Source organism: Polyergus mexicanus, unplaced genomic scaffold (assembly GCF_030449975.1).
Source record: "Polyergus mexicanus isolate NDT 795.1 unplaced genomic scaffold, iyPolMexi1.0 SCAF_19, whole genome shotgun sequence".
NCBI lineage: Eukaryota > Metazoa > Arthropoda > Insecta > Hymenoptera > Formicidae > Polyergus > Polyergus mexicanus.
In genome coordinates, this window is record NW_027223339.1 from 366,268 (window position 1) to 383,078 (window position 16,811).

The 16,811-nt window shown below is 41.0% G+C and overlaps 1 protein-coding gene and 1 long non-coding RNA gene across 2 annotated transcripts in view; one reads left to right on the forward strand and one right to left on the reverse strand.

Moving 5' to 3' along the window:
- Positions 1–16,811, forward strand: part of LOC138941495 (uncharacterized) — a 158,229-nt gene that overhangs the window by 9,452 nt on the left and 131,966 nt on the right. The window lies entirely within an intron of this gene.
- On the reverse strand, positions 464–8,970 carry LOC138941517 (uncharacterized). Its single transcript, XM_070311267.1, has 3 exons — positions 7,785–8,970; positions 2,391–2,670; positions 464–1,633 (listed from the first exon to the last, which is right to left on the reverse strand). The coding sequence occupies exons 1-3, from the start codon at positions 7,921–7,923 to the stop codon at positions 514–516; spliced, it is 1,539 nt and encodes a 512-aa protein (XP_070167368.1). The 5' UTR covers positions 7,924–8,970; the 3' UTR covers positions 464–513.

Sequence of the window (16,811 nt, forward strand, 5' to 3'; positions counted from 1 at the left end):
CATTATTAATAAACAATAAATGTAGTTGAATTTAGTAATTCTCTAAAAAAGGGAGAGAAAACTTTTTATACCTGAATATATATAATAAATGTTTGTAATATTGAAATGTTTGTACTTGAGAATAAGATACGAAAATAATATTATATAATTTTTAAAATTAATACTAAACATTTTCATTTTATTTATCTAATTAAAATATATTATCGACGTACTTGTTTGTTATATAATTTTGGAGAAATGATAAAAGTATCTTTTCAAAAGTAGCTTTTGTATCAAAGAAAATAGAGCAAATTATTATTCGAATACTTTGCTCGTTTGTAATCATTTTTAATAACATAACATTGTCTTAATGTAAAGAAAACGTTTCGAGATTTTAAAGTCATTCAAAATCATATGCGTGAGAGATATTTTGGGGATTATCGCAAGGAATTAACATGCATTTGTGAGATACAAGAGACGAGGATTGTCGAGAGAAGAGACCTTTATTATTTACAATATTACTACAGTCTATGTCTATGGCAAAGCGTCGAGATGGGCCAAAATGGTCCTCGTTCTCGTCCCGAGCTCGTCCGCGTAGCGTAGGGCGGACTCGTCGATCCTAACGTCTTCCATTAAGAGATCGCAGTCGAGATGTCGACTGTCGCACGCCCGGTGATGATGCTTGAGCACGTCGTTCGAGTCCAGATGATGAGCCCGCCTGATGGACGGGTTCAGAGTGGCCAGAGCATAGTGATTGTGCACCGTTAGCGCACGCCTCGTAGATACAAAGCTCTTTACCGAGTCACCTTCGGGCGAGATATTGGCCGTTCTTATGGTATCTAAGTAATCCGGATGCTGCTCGACCGTCGAGCGTCGGGGTTCCTCGCCGAGTCCGGTCGATCGATCGGTCTCGCTCTTGTTTTGCAACTCGGGGAAGAAATAGACGTTTCGTACAGAATACGACGCGAAATCCTTGAAGCTTCTGCCGAGTTTGGCGCGCTCGTCCAGCAACAGCTCGTGCCACGTTTTTCGACGCGTCGGCACGATCGCCTCGTCGATATCGATCGGCACCACAAACTCCGATCGATGAATATTCTCGTAGAAGCAGTGATTGTACGGGATCAGCTCCATTCGCCTTTTCGTCCAGATATCTTCGCCGAAGAATCGCCTACGGGTCGATTTCTCGTTTGGCAAATCGCCCGGTAGATCGAGCGCGAACCATCGCACCACGTTTGATCGCTCGTACAGTCGCAGCACTTTTAGCACATTCTCATGCACGTTGAAAACGTAGAAGTAGAACAGCTTGGCGCCTAGAATGCGGTGTAACTCGACGAAGGCTATGAGCTTGCGCGATATATCCTCGTCAAAGTCCAATCCCTTGATGCACAGGGTGAACTCTTGGCGCCCTTTCCGCTCGACGGAGATCTCATTGCCGTATTCCGAGCGAGTCGTTAAACTATGACTAGCATTCTCGTAGCAGGGATTCGGACCCACGTAGATTCGAGACGGCCGGCGTATCGAGTCGTCTAACGGCAATTGACAATTTACGAGGATTCCAGTGTAACTGTTCGCCGCGCCGTCCCATTCGTCCAGCCAGATTGTCGAGACGAGTGCCTCCACGCTCAACGATCGTGTCTCACCGTGCTTTCGATACCTGAAACATAACGAGACCGAGACGCTTAATCTACCGCTTCCGATTGAAGGAGAATGCGCTGATTAATGTCGAGTATCCCGGCGAAAAACACTCGCACGCATGGTCGAGGACATTTATATCTTCCAACCATGCATTTTAAACGGAATATGCTCCGTTTCGCGCCGCTGCTAACATTTGCATCGCTCGTTACCTGGAACGGTTCAGCTGCTTCTAAGCGAGATCATAGTTTGACCAGTGTTAACAAAGTTTAATTTTGTCGAATTTAAATGTGCGAAATTAATCGAGAACATATTTTCTCAACATGCTTATTTATTAATCTGCTCGTGTATGTTTCGCATTGTATATAAATTCTCATTATAAATTTATTACAAACGAATAAGAGCTATTTTCGGAAGCTATTGCGGAATTTTTCTGGAATATTCAAGCGGAAGACACAAAGACGTAAGTCAATTTTAAATCTTTATCGATAACATGAAGAGAGAATAATTATAATACATATATAATTTTAATTAATAGATAGAAAAATTTTATATTAACAAGTCAAATAATATAAATTTAATTACGACATTGTTAAATCTTTGTATTATTGATAATTTACCGAATCGGTTTGCCAGCATGATTTGCAGAGGCGAGGCGTGATTAGAGCGCGCGTTTACGAGTGATTCTTTTGAGCGATTCTCTCCTCCTCGTGTTTAACGTTCGTTGACGAAGAGATAGACGAGTAAGGGGCTGCATCGCGACGTGAAAAATGGCTCACCATATAGTGCAGAAGAGCGCGGAGGACGGCAGAGCTCCTCGTTTAACGCCAATCACTCTGATGCTTGGGTAACCGACGACTCTGAGGTCCAAGTGGGCGCTGTACAGGAAGAGCTGTCCCGGGATTGTCTCGAGCCATTTCGTGCCGGGCGACTCGTACCCATTTAACGCCATTCCGCGCGTTCCATTACCGTCGCACTGCTTGGTGGGTCTGTAATCGAGTGCCAATCTTCGAGCCCACGAATAAGCGACGATGCTCCTTGTGCCCGGCGGTTCACCCCCTGAAACACGCGCGAAGAATGATGCTAAGAAGTCGTTTGATCAAAACGAGTGCGGAAAGAAAGAGAGAGAGAGAGAGAGAGAAAGGAGAAGGGGAGAGGGGAAAAGCGATCGATATGGAAGAGTTAATTGAGAGATTCGAGGGAGAATATAGCTCTCTAATTCACGTTTTCGCTAATAAGAGGGTAAATCATTCACCTCATACTAGATATTACAGAGTTGCACGTTAACTAGTTACTCTTCCTTTGCTTGGAGTGTTTATCTTTGAAAATATAATCATCGAAGTGTCTGAGAGAGACGGGAGGGAGGAGACCTCTATTTTTAATTGATCAAAATTCTGCACAAGAATATTATCTCACGAATGCATATAAATATTTTGAATATTGAAATATGTGTAATCTATCGCTTATATGTAATAACAAAGTATCGAAAGATAATTAATATTTTTCTTTCACTATTTTTTCATCGAAATAGAATATTTTTCAAGTAGCGTGTATTTTTATTGAAAAATTAATTCTAATTCCATTAACTGGCAAAGAAACATCACGGATCCGGATTCCATAAATATGAATTAATTTTGATAAAGTTTTGTATTATGTAAAATAACTCGAGATACTGTAACGCAATTCGCTTTATTCATGTCTAACTGCTCTTTGAAAGGATAACGTTATATAAATCGCACGTTCGAGAAAAACAGATTCTATCTTTTACTAACTCTTGATACTAACAAGACTTCAATAGAGAAAATGTTTCGAATAAAAATTTGCAGTGAATTTAGCGTGAAAAACGAATAGAATTTAAATTCAAATAGAATTGCAAAAAATGGTATCGGATATTTAAACATATTTTTGCTATTGAAAGAAAACTTTCGAAATTTTGCACATTTTTATATGTTCTAATATATTATACAGGATGTTTGCGAAATACTTGGACAAACTTCGAGGGCGTATTCCTTACGTCAAAATAAAGAAGAGAGTTTATATAAACTTATAGTGAAATGTGAGCGATTGCGAAATTATAGTAGAACAAAATTTGTTAATGTTATTATTAAACAGTCATAAGTAAATATTTAAATTATAACAATGCTCGAAATGGCCACCATTTGAAAACAGGCATTGACATAGCAAAGTAAGGATTGTCGAACCATTTCAAAGATTCACAGATGATTCGATATAGCCTCACAAGCATTATTGATTTATAAAATAATCATTTCGTTTCAATAATTCTTATGCCACATAATAACGTTAACATAAACATTGTTTTATAACTCCGTAACTATTCATATTTGATTATGAATTTATATAAACTTTTTTCTGTATTTTCACTGTGAGTAATACGCCCTAAAAGTTTGTCCAAGTATTTCGTAAACACCCTGTATATAGCATGCCAGAACGTACATATGAAAATGGGTAAAATGTGTTTTACTGGACGAGTTCCAAGTGTGTCATGAAATTTTTCTCGCTCGGAACAATGTTATTTAAAAAAATGTTATATTAACATTTACAATTTATTAAAACCAACTTTTGCTCATTTTTTGGCATTTTGGCGCATGGCGTTCTTTATACAAATTTAACTATACAAATTTCAAAAGCGAATATAATGCATATTCATGCATTAAACTTGAGCCACTCTCATATTTACAAAGTTTCGTTCGATTTAACTAGTTTCGGTCGACCGTGTTTTCTTGTAAGAGTAAGAGCTCTATCACACTCATCTACGCTATGCAGTTTACTCTGTCTGCAGCTTAAAACTTTTACTCTATTAGACTGTATCGCTCGTATCACGCATGCTAATATATTATTATATAATTTTTGCGAGTGTAATGCCGCAACTTTGTGTTTCTTTTATTCGATATCAATTTATTGTCTAAGCTGATCGATCTTATTTACCGCGGAAGACTGTAAATCAACACGAGACAAGACATTGGAACTATATGACCGGACGGAAATGACGTGCGTCATGCATTAGAGATGGACGCGCTGTGCTATGAATACGTTTACATTCGTTTAAAGTTTCCTATCCTCGCATCTAAAAATATTATATTTGTCTCAGCATCGCGCTCTCTCGCTTATCAGTGCCGCACGTGATTGTTGTAATTGCAATTTCCATATATATATATATACACACATACACACACACACACACGTGTGTATGTATGTAACACAGCGCTCTCCCTCTAATAATATTCAAAGTGCACGGAGATAGAGAGGGAGGAAAAGAAAATTAGTTGGGCGGAATCTGAATCGACATGACCGCTAATTAGACTCCCTAATGTTGATACGCCGCCTATATCCTGTATTCCGCGGAGAAACTCGTTCCCCGTGCAGTCACGGAGATCCGAGTCACGAGCCGAAGCGGACGCGAAGCGAGATTTCCATTCTCTTTTCCGTGCATTAATGCATCTAATAAATATATTTATGAAATATGACAGAGAGGGGGATGTGCGCCAGACGCCCTACGGCCGCGCGAATAAATCTATGTCGTTGATAGCTTTAAGGATTCTCGTTATGTCTCGTTTATAATTATTTCTGCGAGACAACCGCGACGGCGACGGCGACGGCGACGACGACGAGACGAGAAAAAATAAAAAGGAAAGAGGGAAAACGTCGCGTATCGTGTCGGCGTCCGCGGGTAAATTTATGGCACTATATACGTTTCGTGACTCGTCTCGTTTGCAATTACTCGCCTTCGACATATATGGATCGCGAACGTTATCGACGGACGCCCGCAACTATTTTCTCGACGATCTCTCGACGTAGCGAGCGTAGGTAGATAACGAGACCGGTCGATCCCGCTGATCCATCGCGGGTTCGCCTCCGCGGGATAGATGATTATCCGTCATGGTGTGTCGTTAAAAGTCGGCGTTTGACCCGATGAGGCCGCCGATGGTGGTATTACGTGTTTGCGTGCCGTGAGTATTCTTCGTGACTCCGTGCCCTTTACTACCCGTAGTCCTCCCTTCGTCCGTCCGTCCGTCGCGGCCACGCTTCGCGAGTTTTACGAGAAGGTAAACGCGGCTCTCTACGTTTAAGAGAAAGAGAGGAAGAAAGAAAAAGAGAAACGGAGAGAGAGAGAGAGGCATTCGTACCACGCTAGAAATATGCTAATGCACGGCGGCGTTCTCATGGAAATCGTACTGTCAGGACGGAGAGTCCATCTAGCCGGTTACGTAGAGGTAGAAAAGTCAACACACGGCAAGTAAATCGTTCCTATTTTTAAAGATTTATCCCTAATTAATCAGAAATTATATATGTGCCCTCGACGAAAGAAATTCTTCAATTTGTCGTAGGAAACATTTTGTAAAGCTCGCCAATTATCACTTCTGCATCGTTATTATCCGCGTAATTAGCAAAACTTTATTTTCACCTCATAAAAATGCGATGCTGAATCTGTATTCATGATTTATATTTAGCGTTAAATATGTCTCCTTGATTCTCGGTCCTTTGATAACGCGAAAGGCGATCTTCGCGCAACATGGACAAATTTCAAAAGCCTGTCGAGCCTGTCGGGCACACGGATATAGTACGCACTCTCGGCCCGCCGTACAATCAGCTGTCATAATTCCTCGCGAAATGTTTGCATGGTGGAGGCGAAGATGATATACGCGAAAGAGCGCGAGTCGACGGGCGGTCATTCGATGAATCGCGTCATAAATTATGCCGGCTAATGAAGTCGCTACTACTAAATAACAGCTCTGAGATTTACGTTCTTTGGCGAGCTTTATATGTGTGCGCGAAAGCTTTGCGATATTTATTTATAACCGTAGCGCATTTCTTTTGCGCGCGCGCGCGCGCGCGTACGCACGCACCGTGCATCCAATGCGTTATCTTTGTATCTTTTTATCTTCTTTCGTGGGGAGGGTGCGTACTGCGTATACCGCGTGCGGAACTCGGTTGTGTATTTCTGCGATGCGTAGCGTGGGTTGATTGGTATCGGCCCTCTAAACGTAGTCACGCTCTTTATTAGCACGAGAGAAAGCGCAACGTCCGTACAATTATGCGTGATGAACGCGCGTTTAAAAAAGCAATGAGCAGGAGCTCTTCCTTCTCGGTTCGGCCGGATAGCATTTTAATGCTGGGAAACTTTGCGCGACTAGGAAATAGCACGTATAAAGTAAGAAATCATCACTCGCGGATACTTCGCACGAGTCGATTGCGTGCGAATCTCTTTATACGCGTCGAGATAGTACTTGGGGGTTTATGCGCTAACAAAGTGGTCGCGCGAGTACGTTAGCTATCACTGTTACTTTATTCACCTCTTTATTTAGATTCACCGTATATCGTAATTGTATGAAATACAAATTGCTCGCTCTTACTCTTTGTTATGTAACATAATTTGTAAGAATTATAGTTTTTGCCAAGCTACCGTATGAAATTATAAATTGCTTTTAAATTTATTTTTCGGCCAATATACCTTATAAATATTATTCTTTAAACTTGCAATCTTCACTGGTTAAAATGCATAGAATCTCGAAACTTATATTTTTATTCCTAATTTGTACGAATACTTTAATACATCAATCTCTTAAAACTCTGTACGAAATTAATACATCAAATTAAATTCCGTTATCTTTTGTAAAAGTCTTTAATAGTCAAGCAAACATATTGTTCTTTTTTTTTTTTCGATTTTACGCTACACGATCTAAGATTCCAAAAATTGTATTTTCAAGAATAAAATATATATGTTTCGTTTTAAATAATTCAAAATAAAGTTTAATACGATAATGAATAGCATCAGTCGTTGAAAGTTATCGAACGCACAAATAACGGGATGCCTACAAAAGCCTAGGTATTATTAAAATAATGGGGAGACACGGATGATTCCTCTAAGCGAGAGATTATTCGAGTTCAAGGGGTTAATTAGCTTCGCGAGATGTCACGTCGTGCGAAACGAGACCGATTTGTCTCCCGATTTTATCTATGCTCACGAGCGATTCGCGCGGCAGCGAAAAATCTCGCTAGGATGACGTTGCGCGGTGTTACCGCCGTCTTCGGGTTGCGGTGGCGGACCGTTCGCCGATAACAAAAGGGCAAGGGTCGCGACACTCGCGCCCTCCGCGGGGATGCCAGGGGAAGGAGGAGGAGAAGGAGCACGAGGAGGGAAGGAAATTGCTTACCAGGCGTGGGAGGAGGATCGGTCGGTGGATCCGGGAGTCGTGCTGGCAGCGAGTCTAACAGAGTCAGGATGCACAGCGCGGTGACCAAGATCGCGGCGAGTCCCACTCTGCATAATTTTCTCGTTCCCGCGACCGGCATGTTCTCTCTCTCTCTTGCTCCCTCTCTTTCTTCCTTCTTCCCTATTATTATTTTTATCCGTAACGGAAATCTTCATTCGTCGTACGCATTTGTCACAAGCGTAATCGCGACGAAATAAAACGCGAGCGTTTTATCTCGCGAGGGTCTTCTGCAAACGGAGCTTGTTTCGATAATGCACTTTAGCCACAATTGCATCTCGAATGTGGACGCCATACGGATCAATACCGTGCAATCTTAACATTTACTTCATTCCGTATAGAATATCTGCGCGATGTGACCCGTACCGTTCTTTCGCGCTTTTTCCCAGCAGTGGATTCGCGCGATCTGCCCACCCGTTTCCATTTCATTTGCTTCATTTTATATCCTGCGTAAAATTCTCTCTTTTTTTCTCTTTCTCACAGTCTTTCGAAGGCAAGTTTCCTATCTCGTTTGCTCGCGGCCATTCGATTCGCGTCGAGATTTAGCCACGATCCTAACGAACTAGTTGTAGCTAATTATTCGAATTACTGGCTACTTGGCGGCACAAACTTGCTCCGGAATCAGGTTCCTCTCGTCCCTGAGGTGATCTTATTCGATCCGTCGATCGTCTTCGTCTCGGCACGCGTTCTCGCGACGCGTCGAAGAAACAGATCGCGGCATCGTCGCCGGTCATGTCGTTCTTGGAAGACCCGTTCGTTTCATAACGAGAGTACTCGTAAGATCCACGGCTTTAAACAGTCCGCGCTCTGTTCGCGACTGTAGGTTTCGGAGAGAGCGCACGAATTTGTCTCTCCGCCTCGTTTAGCGGAAAAAAATGCCTCCCACGCGATCGCGACAACGCGATCTCGCTTCTTCCTCTCGACTTCGTAGGCAGACGACGACCATGTATGGTCGTCCCGCGGGATTCGCGTCCTCTCCGTCTCTTCGGGCTTTTGATAATTCAATTATTCCGATTCGTTTTGCTCGATTGATCGCCGGGAGGTTTTTCTGACCGATCCCCCTGTTTTTCGCCGCGCATTCATCGAAGCGCGAAAACTTTTTTCAAACCCCGCAGGTTATCGCACCGCGATTATATTTCTGCAGTGGTAAAAGGAGAGGCTCACATGCGCCGCACACCGGCGTGACCATTTCGAATTCCTTTTTCGCTTCTCGGCGCGATTTCACGCACGGCCACCGAAAGTGAAACGGTTTGGAACGACGGAGGGAGGGCACCCGCCTCCTTTTAACCGTCGCGTTCCGCGCGCGGTCAAAACCGATTTCGCAGGCGTGAGAAACGCACCTCGGAATTAAATTAATCATCCAGTTGGCGTCACGGTGCGATACCCTTGATCCCGGTGTAAACCGCTCGCAGCCAAATCCAAGAGTGCGATCGGAATCTCTCGTCGAATTAATTTCACGACGTCCGTTTTAAATGGTGTTGTCCGGTCGCGAGCACCGTGACTTTCTACGGATTATCTCATTCTCGCACATTTGAAAATTGAATTCTCATAGTGTAAAACACATTGAGAGAAAGAGATTGATTTTGAGAAAATTGAACAAGATATTAGATATTTATTATTTTATCTTGATCCGCACTGGCGTAATCTCTTTGTCACTAGATTTCGCTAATTGTGCGAGAGCGATCGATCGAATGCGTTTGACGATAGGATTTCTGTTAGCAGGATCCACCGCGAGAGATCTTTTTCTCCTTTGAGAAAAAAACTCTCTTTTATCGTCCTTTCTCTCTCTTGGCCGAAATTGTCGCGGTTGGTGCGCGAAAGTCACGTGCGCGATTATCGAATATTTTTCTCACGCGGTTTCTCGCTTGTCAGTGAGATGCAGCACGTGGTCGGCGGATCGACCGACGAGATTGGTGCAACCTGGCCTGCGCGAGAGTCGAGAGCGTACTGCGTTCGAGCGGGAGGTTAACGCGCCACCGGGGCCTCGTATCGTGGTACGACTTTGGACCCGTTGCCTTAGCATGCCTCGCCAATGCGCCTTGCCTTACCCTGTCCCTACTCGCCTTTATCTCCTGCCTCGCCTCGACCTAACTCCTCTCGACTTGCTTTGACTTGACTTTTAGCTTAGCTTTATCCCGCTCACCGGCTGGTCGGTCGGGCGGTCGGTCGGTCGGTCGGTCGGTCGTACATTCTGACAACGTTAGTTGAGTTTACCTTGTCGCAACCTTGCGAATCGCTTCGAGTTTCACATACTCCTCTCTCTTCGTATCATCTTAGTCCTTCTCGTCGTTTTACATTTCCGTTTTGTCGCTTCTGTACGCTTCTATCAATATCTTTCTCCTTCGCGCTTGTTATGCGGTATTGAAATTAGTTTCTGCGGCTTTGACAATAAATTAGTTGAAAATTGATATTGTATAACAAATTAAATTATTAACTATTTGCTTTGTGAAGCGAAGATAGCAATTAATAATGATATATTAGCATAATTGTGATAAATGCAGCGGATAATTAAACATTAAAAAGATATAAAATAAAACTTTGAAGAGATTTTTTTTTTTTTCCCCTTTTACTTTATTTCGTATATTATTTCTGCATGATGTATATAAATAGAACGATACTTGAAAAGAACTCGTAACGCTGTGCATCGCAGCATTTTGCCTCTTATAATTATGGTAATTTAAAGATAAACGTTTTCTGTGCGTTTCATTAATTTTCTTCGCCTTGAAGAACTAATTTTTCGCGTGAGAAGATTGCATAAACATATTTAGTTGTAATCTTTGATATTTTTTTGGCACCAATTATTTTTATCTTCAATGATATGATATTTCTTTGGATGGATCTCATATAATACGACATAGATATCATCAGATAATATAGAAAAAAAATGCTTTGATAACATTTTCATTAATTTGAAAATAGGAAAGCTTTTCTATATTGACATGTATCAAGAATTGCACACACATAGAAAATCTTTGAAAAACTTTTTTAAATCTCTCGATCTCTCTTTACAGGCATTCTATCCCGTGAAAATATATGCAACAATGTTTTGTGTTATTATAAAAGTGTTCAGTTATTTTGCAGTCGTACAAGCTGCTTTACACAGGGTGTCCCCAATTTAAATGGCAAAACTTTAGGAGCGTGTAGGGGACCGAAAAAGCTAAGATAGAAAGTCCTTTAGAAGTTTGCTCGTTTTTGCTCCATTTTGGAGAAAATCACAAAAAAAGAAACAAAACAAGTTCTCGTTTTTTTACTTATTTATTTACATTTTATTTATGTTATCATCTATTTAATGCAGATATTGTTCAAAATGTTGCCCTCTTGCAGCAATGCAAGCATTACATCTAGCATTGACCTCATTAATTGCAGCTAGATATATTTGGTGCACTGCATCTATGATTCGATCTCCTAATCGCTCTCTTGAATTGATTGGCACCGTAAAGGATAACGTCAAGTGTTTACATATGTAAGGAACCTTGAAGCAGAAAGTTTATTCGGTGCCAATCAACTTAAGAGAGCAACTGACAACGAGAGATTGAATTTCACGCTCTTGAAGTTTTGCCATTTAAATTGGAGACACCCTGTATAAATGCATAAGTAGTCTTATATAGGCGCAGCGTTGCTTAAGCAGTCTTTTGTATAAGCGCATGGGAACTTTCTACGCGTACAATAGTTTTATCCGTAAAAATTTAAAAGAGTTTGGAAATTTTTAAGAAACGTTCCGTAAAGGCTCACGTATTGTAATCAACATGCATTCACGGTGTGTGTGTGTGTGTGTGAAAAGTACACGACCGACGAACAGCATCGTTAATCGATATGCCTCGCCGTTAAATCAAAGTATGTCGCTGATTAATCTCGCTAATCATAGCGCAATTTTATCGTCGGCCCAATTTTGCCGATTATTTCGACGCGTCGCGTTGTTGATCGAACAAAAGAAAGATCGAGTCACAATCGATATCGTATTGCGAGACTCCAATCGCTCGATCTCGATGATCCTACACCGCAGCAAAACTGATCGACCAGAACAGAACAAAAGTAAATACCGTGCCATAGTTATAGACGATAAAATTTTGTTCTTGTAAATCTTAGTGATATATGTAAAAAGAACATAAGAAAAATTTTAAACCCCTTATCTTAATAATTTTTTTTTTCACGTTAGATAGGATGGTCTGAATTATGTATTGTCAAATCAAATAATGCGATAAATATTATTACTCAAGATGTGATTTAATTTGACAGCTTATAAATATTAACAGCATGTGAATTGCAGGTAACCTAATAAGTTAATTTTTTTCAGATAAAAAGCTATTTTACTAATTTATTTGATTTTGATCAATTATAATATTTTTCAGTTAAATATCTGAATATTTTCGTCTCACATACAATTCTAATTTTAATAAGATTGTTCATCTTTTCTCTTTTACTCAACCATGAATTCTTTACAAGTTGCATCCAAATATTAAATTACAATATGAATAAATTAGCGCGATTCGTAAGAAAAGATAATCCCGCGACACTTGTTGCGTTAAATAAAGTTAACTGATTAAAGTTTCGTTTAAATCATTCTCATGTGTATAATTTATGGCGCGTCTACTGGACTTCTTAACGTTGGGATGACGATCATACAGACGTAACTTATGGTGGGTTGTCGATTTTTTTAAGTCCCGCTGCTTGGTTGGCCAAGCAAGAAAACACTGTTGCATGTTCTGCATCATTAGCTACGCCGTACTTCAAAGTGCATCGTTGTGCACTATGAGGGGAAGAAAAGCGCGTCCGTCGCGTCGAAGATCGTCATGATTTGCAGGGGAATCATCGCATGCAACGTCGATCGAATGCCAGAATGTTTAAAAAGAGACGCTACTTACATAATTATCTTCATTAAATATGACGGATTACGACATATATTTCTTTTTCTATATATTCTACCGTATATTAAATTTTTCAATTTTTAATACTTAATTTTTAAATTTTTTAACTATTTATTTTTAATGATTATGTTTTAATAATTTCGCGTTAAACCGCTACTTGACCGCTATCTCTATTTCTTAAATATATAAAATTAATCGTAGCTTGAATCTGCCATTCAACTTCTCGTCAGACAAACAAAGCTTACGTAAAGTTCAGTAAATCGATTTTTAACGCAACAGACAAATTAAATTACATCTATACATATATATATATATAGAATTTTTACTCTTTTTCTATTTCTATATACTTAAAAATCTTTACATACAACAAATGTCAGAAATGTATTTTCAATTTTACGTATATAAAGTATCTTTACAGACAAATTAATCGCAGAACAAATAAATCTAATTATTCATCTGTATAATTAAAACTCAACTTCACATTCGTCAAGGAATTTGCCATTAAAATTCAATTTTGGCAATGATGGGACTAACCAATGTATTAACCGTACATTGCGACCGACGAGAAACCATACACAGTCATGGATGACTGTCGAAACCCGGTTCCGCGGATCATCAACTTTTTGCCGGTTGCACGCTTGTCGCCAGATTCGAGGCACGCAATGAGCGCGCGCGCACCCAATCGCCCCCCCTTGCGAGTAAATTATCGCGGGCCCCGTCGTCGTGGCGGCGCGGCCGGTGGTAGATTAATTTCAACGCGCGCGTGTACTTTTTCCCGCTCGCTGCTCGCAAAAAAGTCACGCTCGTATATATTACGATGGTTGTGGTGGTGGTACACACGGAAGATAGATAGATAGATAGATAGATAGATAGATTCCCCACCGTGGTCGTGATCTACAACCACGATGAAGCAAATCGCCGTCGCGCATCGCGAGACGAGCGGAATACGTCCCTGAGGCTTTCCGCGCGTCCTTAATAACCGGGTGACCGAGACACGTGGATGTATTATATATACGATCGTCTCCTCTCTTCTCTCCGTCTTGCCCCCCTCCTCCCCGTTTGCTCTATATCTCCCCTTTCGTATATCTTGGTACAGGGTACCTAGAGAACGCGGTGAGCCTCCACCGCGCGCGCTCTCGCACATTTCCACTCTTATTCTTGTCCTGTCACGACCAGTCGCATCATTAGGCCATCCGGTATTACAAATGATGTTGAAGGGACTCCCCAGGCTCCTCCACCTCTTCTTTCTACTCTTGTCCTCCCTCTTTCCCCTTATCTATCATCATTCGCGTTCTCCCTTTCTCTCCCTTTTTCGCGCGAGCGTACTGCATAGAGATGCAACGAACCTCCTCCTCCTCCTCCTTTTCCGTCTATCTCCAGCTGGTTGTCAATCCGGCGAAACGTCGCTTTAACCGGATCGTATAAGCGCCACGGCAAAAACCGGCAAGCAAGTCATAAGCATTTATGAGTTTCTTACCGGCGATAATAAGTTCGGAACGATTGCTGTTTGTATCATTGCGCGCCGTTCCTCTTCTTGCACGGGGCTGTCGCCCCGTCATCCTTGGATGACGAGAGCCGCCGTGTGCCGCGTTCGTGCGTACCGAGAGAACCGTGGTGCCGTATTCTCGTGCCTTATTTGCACCTTCTTTTTTAGCGATCGTTTAATATCAATATACCGGCCCTGTTTTATGAGATTCATTAAGTTAGGTGGAACCCGCGAGCCAGCGTATTCCGGCGTATTCCGTCGACGTCTGACTCGGATCGACTTCACCTACTGTCCGCTCGTACAATCGACGGATTTACCGGTCCGTAACGATCGTTTCGCGACACATATCACCGTATCAGCCTTCACGTGACATCCATCGCAGCAGGCGGTGCACACGCACTGTGTGGCGATTCCTGGAAATCGTATGACACGCGAGCGTCATGATTCAGGGGAACGAAAAATGAAAAAAAGAACAGCCATTCGCATTCTCTCGGTCGAATATGGATACGATTTCTTTCTTCTTCTCTCGCGTGTTACACGCCACTGTCTACCGGACAAAACCGCGTTTATCGTAATTTTCGCAAAAAATCTTCCTTAGCCATCCGCTCGCTAACGATCACAATCGCGTCAGGAAGATTTAAATGCAGTCTCTCCGCGTGCTTGGACAGTACGCGATAGTCATACAACATCGTTGAACGCGCGATCGACTTTGAAACGAGCAAGCAGCTCACGCTTCACGGTGGTCAGGATAAACGAAAGAAAAGGGGGAAACGAGAATGAAGAGAGACGAACGTGAAAGAATCCAGAAGAGAGACAGAAGCGGCGAGAGACAGTGCGCGCGAATCAGAAGGCGAAAATATAGTAGCGTGTCAAAGATCAGGCAACGTGTGAAGATGAGACGAGATAAAGTCACTTGTAAGCGCGAAATGTTAACAATTTTATAAATAATATTTTTTTACGTTCATTGTTATCTTTTTTTAATTAAAAATTTATATAAAATTTAATATATGTATATCGCAGGTCCCAAATAATTTACATAAATTTTTGTGTTAATTTAACATAATATGAATATATTAAATGACAATAATACTACAATATGTTAATATTTCGACACAAAATGAATGCAATTTTGATAGTGATTTGAGATAAATTTTGCATAAAATCAATATATTTTTAATGATAAAATTAACTTGGGAAAAAACCTATTGACGGTCTATAGTCACTCTTACTTCTATTATACAATAATAAAATAAACATTCTTTTCTGTACATTTTAATAGATAAATCTTGTCATGAATAATAGGGGACATATCTATTGTGTAAAATTAAAAATATATGCATATTGTGTTATTTTTACATTTTTTTTTCATTTGTTTTAATAATATAACATTGAGTTTAATTAACACAATAGCAATATATTAAATTAATACATGAATATGTTAAATATTTAACACAAAAATTTTAATCGGTATGTTGTTTGACAAGAAAACAAATTTTTCAACCGATTTATGTTGTATACCAAATGTATACAAATATAATGGAAAATGATTTAAAAATTGTTTCTTTAGTTTAAAATATGCAATAGTTAATTACAATTTTATATTATAAAATAAGGCGAGATTTTTTTCAAAATAAAATTAAGGATTGTCATGCCAATTTTCAATGGCATAAAATTAACTATCGGCACAACTTTACCCGCCGCGTTTCAAACATATCATAATTATCGAGAAGATATAACGAGTTTCCGATTTTATTAGCGATCTTATTGTTTTATCGGAGGTGAACGAAAGTGTAGAAAAAATTACACGGCTTAAGTAATGCGCGCGAGAAATCGCACGAACAGTTCCGGCGTGCGCGAGTCAGCCTCCAGCGCTAATTAAGTAGTTAAGAATCGACGTGGAATACCGACAATTATCCAGGATTATTTCCCGATAATCCAGCGGACGTTTCCTGCTTCGTCGCCGGAACGCGCAAAACGGCCGGTTCGTACGTGACACGACTTACACCCCGCGAATTACGAGCGAGGCGCGTAGACGCCACTCTCTCGGAGACGCTCCGTTATGCCACCTCACCGTGGGGCTTCCAATCGGCGGATTTATGCATCGGTAATTACTTTCCTATCTGGCGGGAGCTAATAGGTATAGGCAAAGCCGGGGGAACCGATCGTTTCCTAGTTGAGAGACCTAGAGATGGCAACGGCTACTCACTGCCGATCTTCTTCTTCTTCTTCTTCTTCTTCTTCTTCTTCTTCTTACATTGTAGGTTTGCTACGTTGATAGCGACCGCCCATCGCGAGCGTCTATCCACATCGTGTTCGATAAAATGATCGGTGCACCTGATAATCTCCGCCACGATTAATCGACGGAGATACCCGTCAATTTTTTTCCGAAAAAAATGCGCAGCGTTCCCCCTACTACCTTGACGAGCTCGGGATTTCATCGGCTTTACGAGCGTTATTTTCCATCATCGCAGAACAATAGAAGTAAATAGATCCACGCCGCTAATAATAAAGTAGTTTTTCGCTCAATAAAATTTGACGATTATTATCTCAATAAGAAGATTTAGCAATTGGACCATTGGCTTCGCTCGAACTGTATATATATTGTCCAAACTCTTGAAT

Excerpts from the sequence above, each read along its gene's own strand:
- LOC138941517 (XM_070311267.1), bottom strand. The coding sequence starts at position 7,923 with ATGCCGGTCGCGGGAACGAGAAAATTATGCAGAGTGGGACTCGCCGCG. Across the intron at positions 2,671-7,784 it reads CGATCCTCCTCCCACGCCTG|GGGGTGAACCGCCGGGCACA; the intron begins GTAAGCAATTTC and ends CGCGTGTTTCAG. Across the intron at positions 1,634-2,390 it reads GCGCTCTTCTGCACTATATG|GTATCGAAAGCACGGTGAGA; the intron begins GTGAGCCATTTT and ends GTTATGTTTCAG.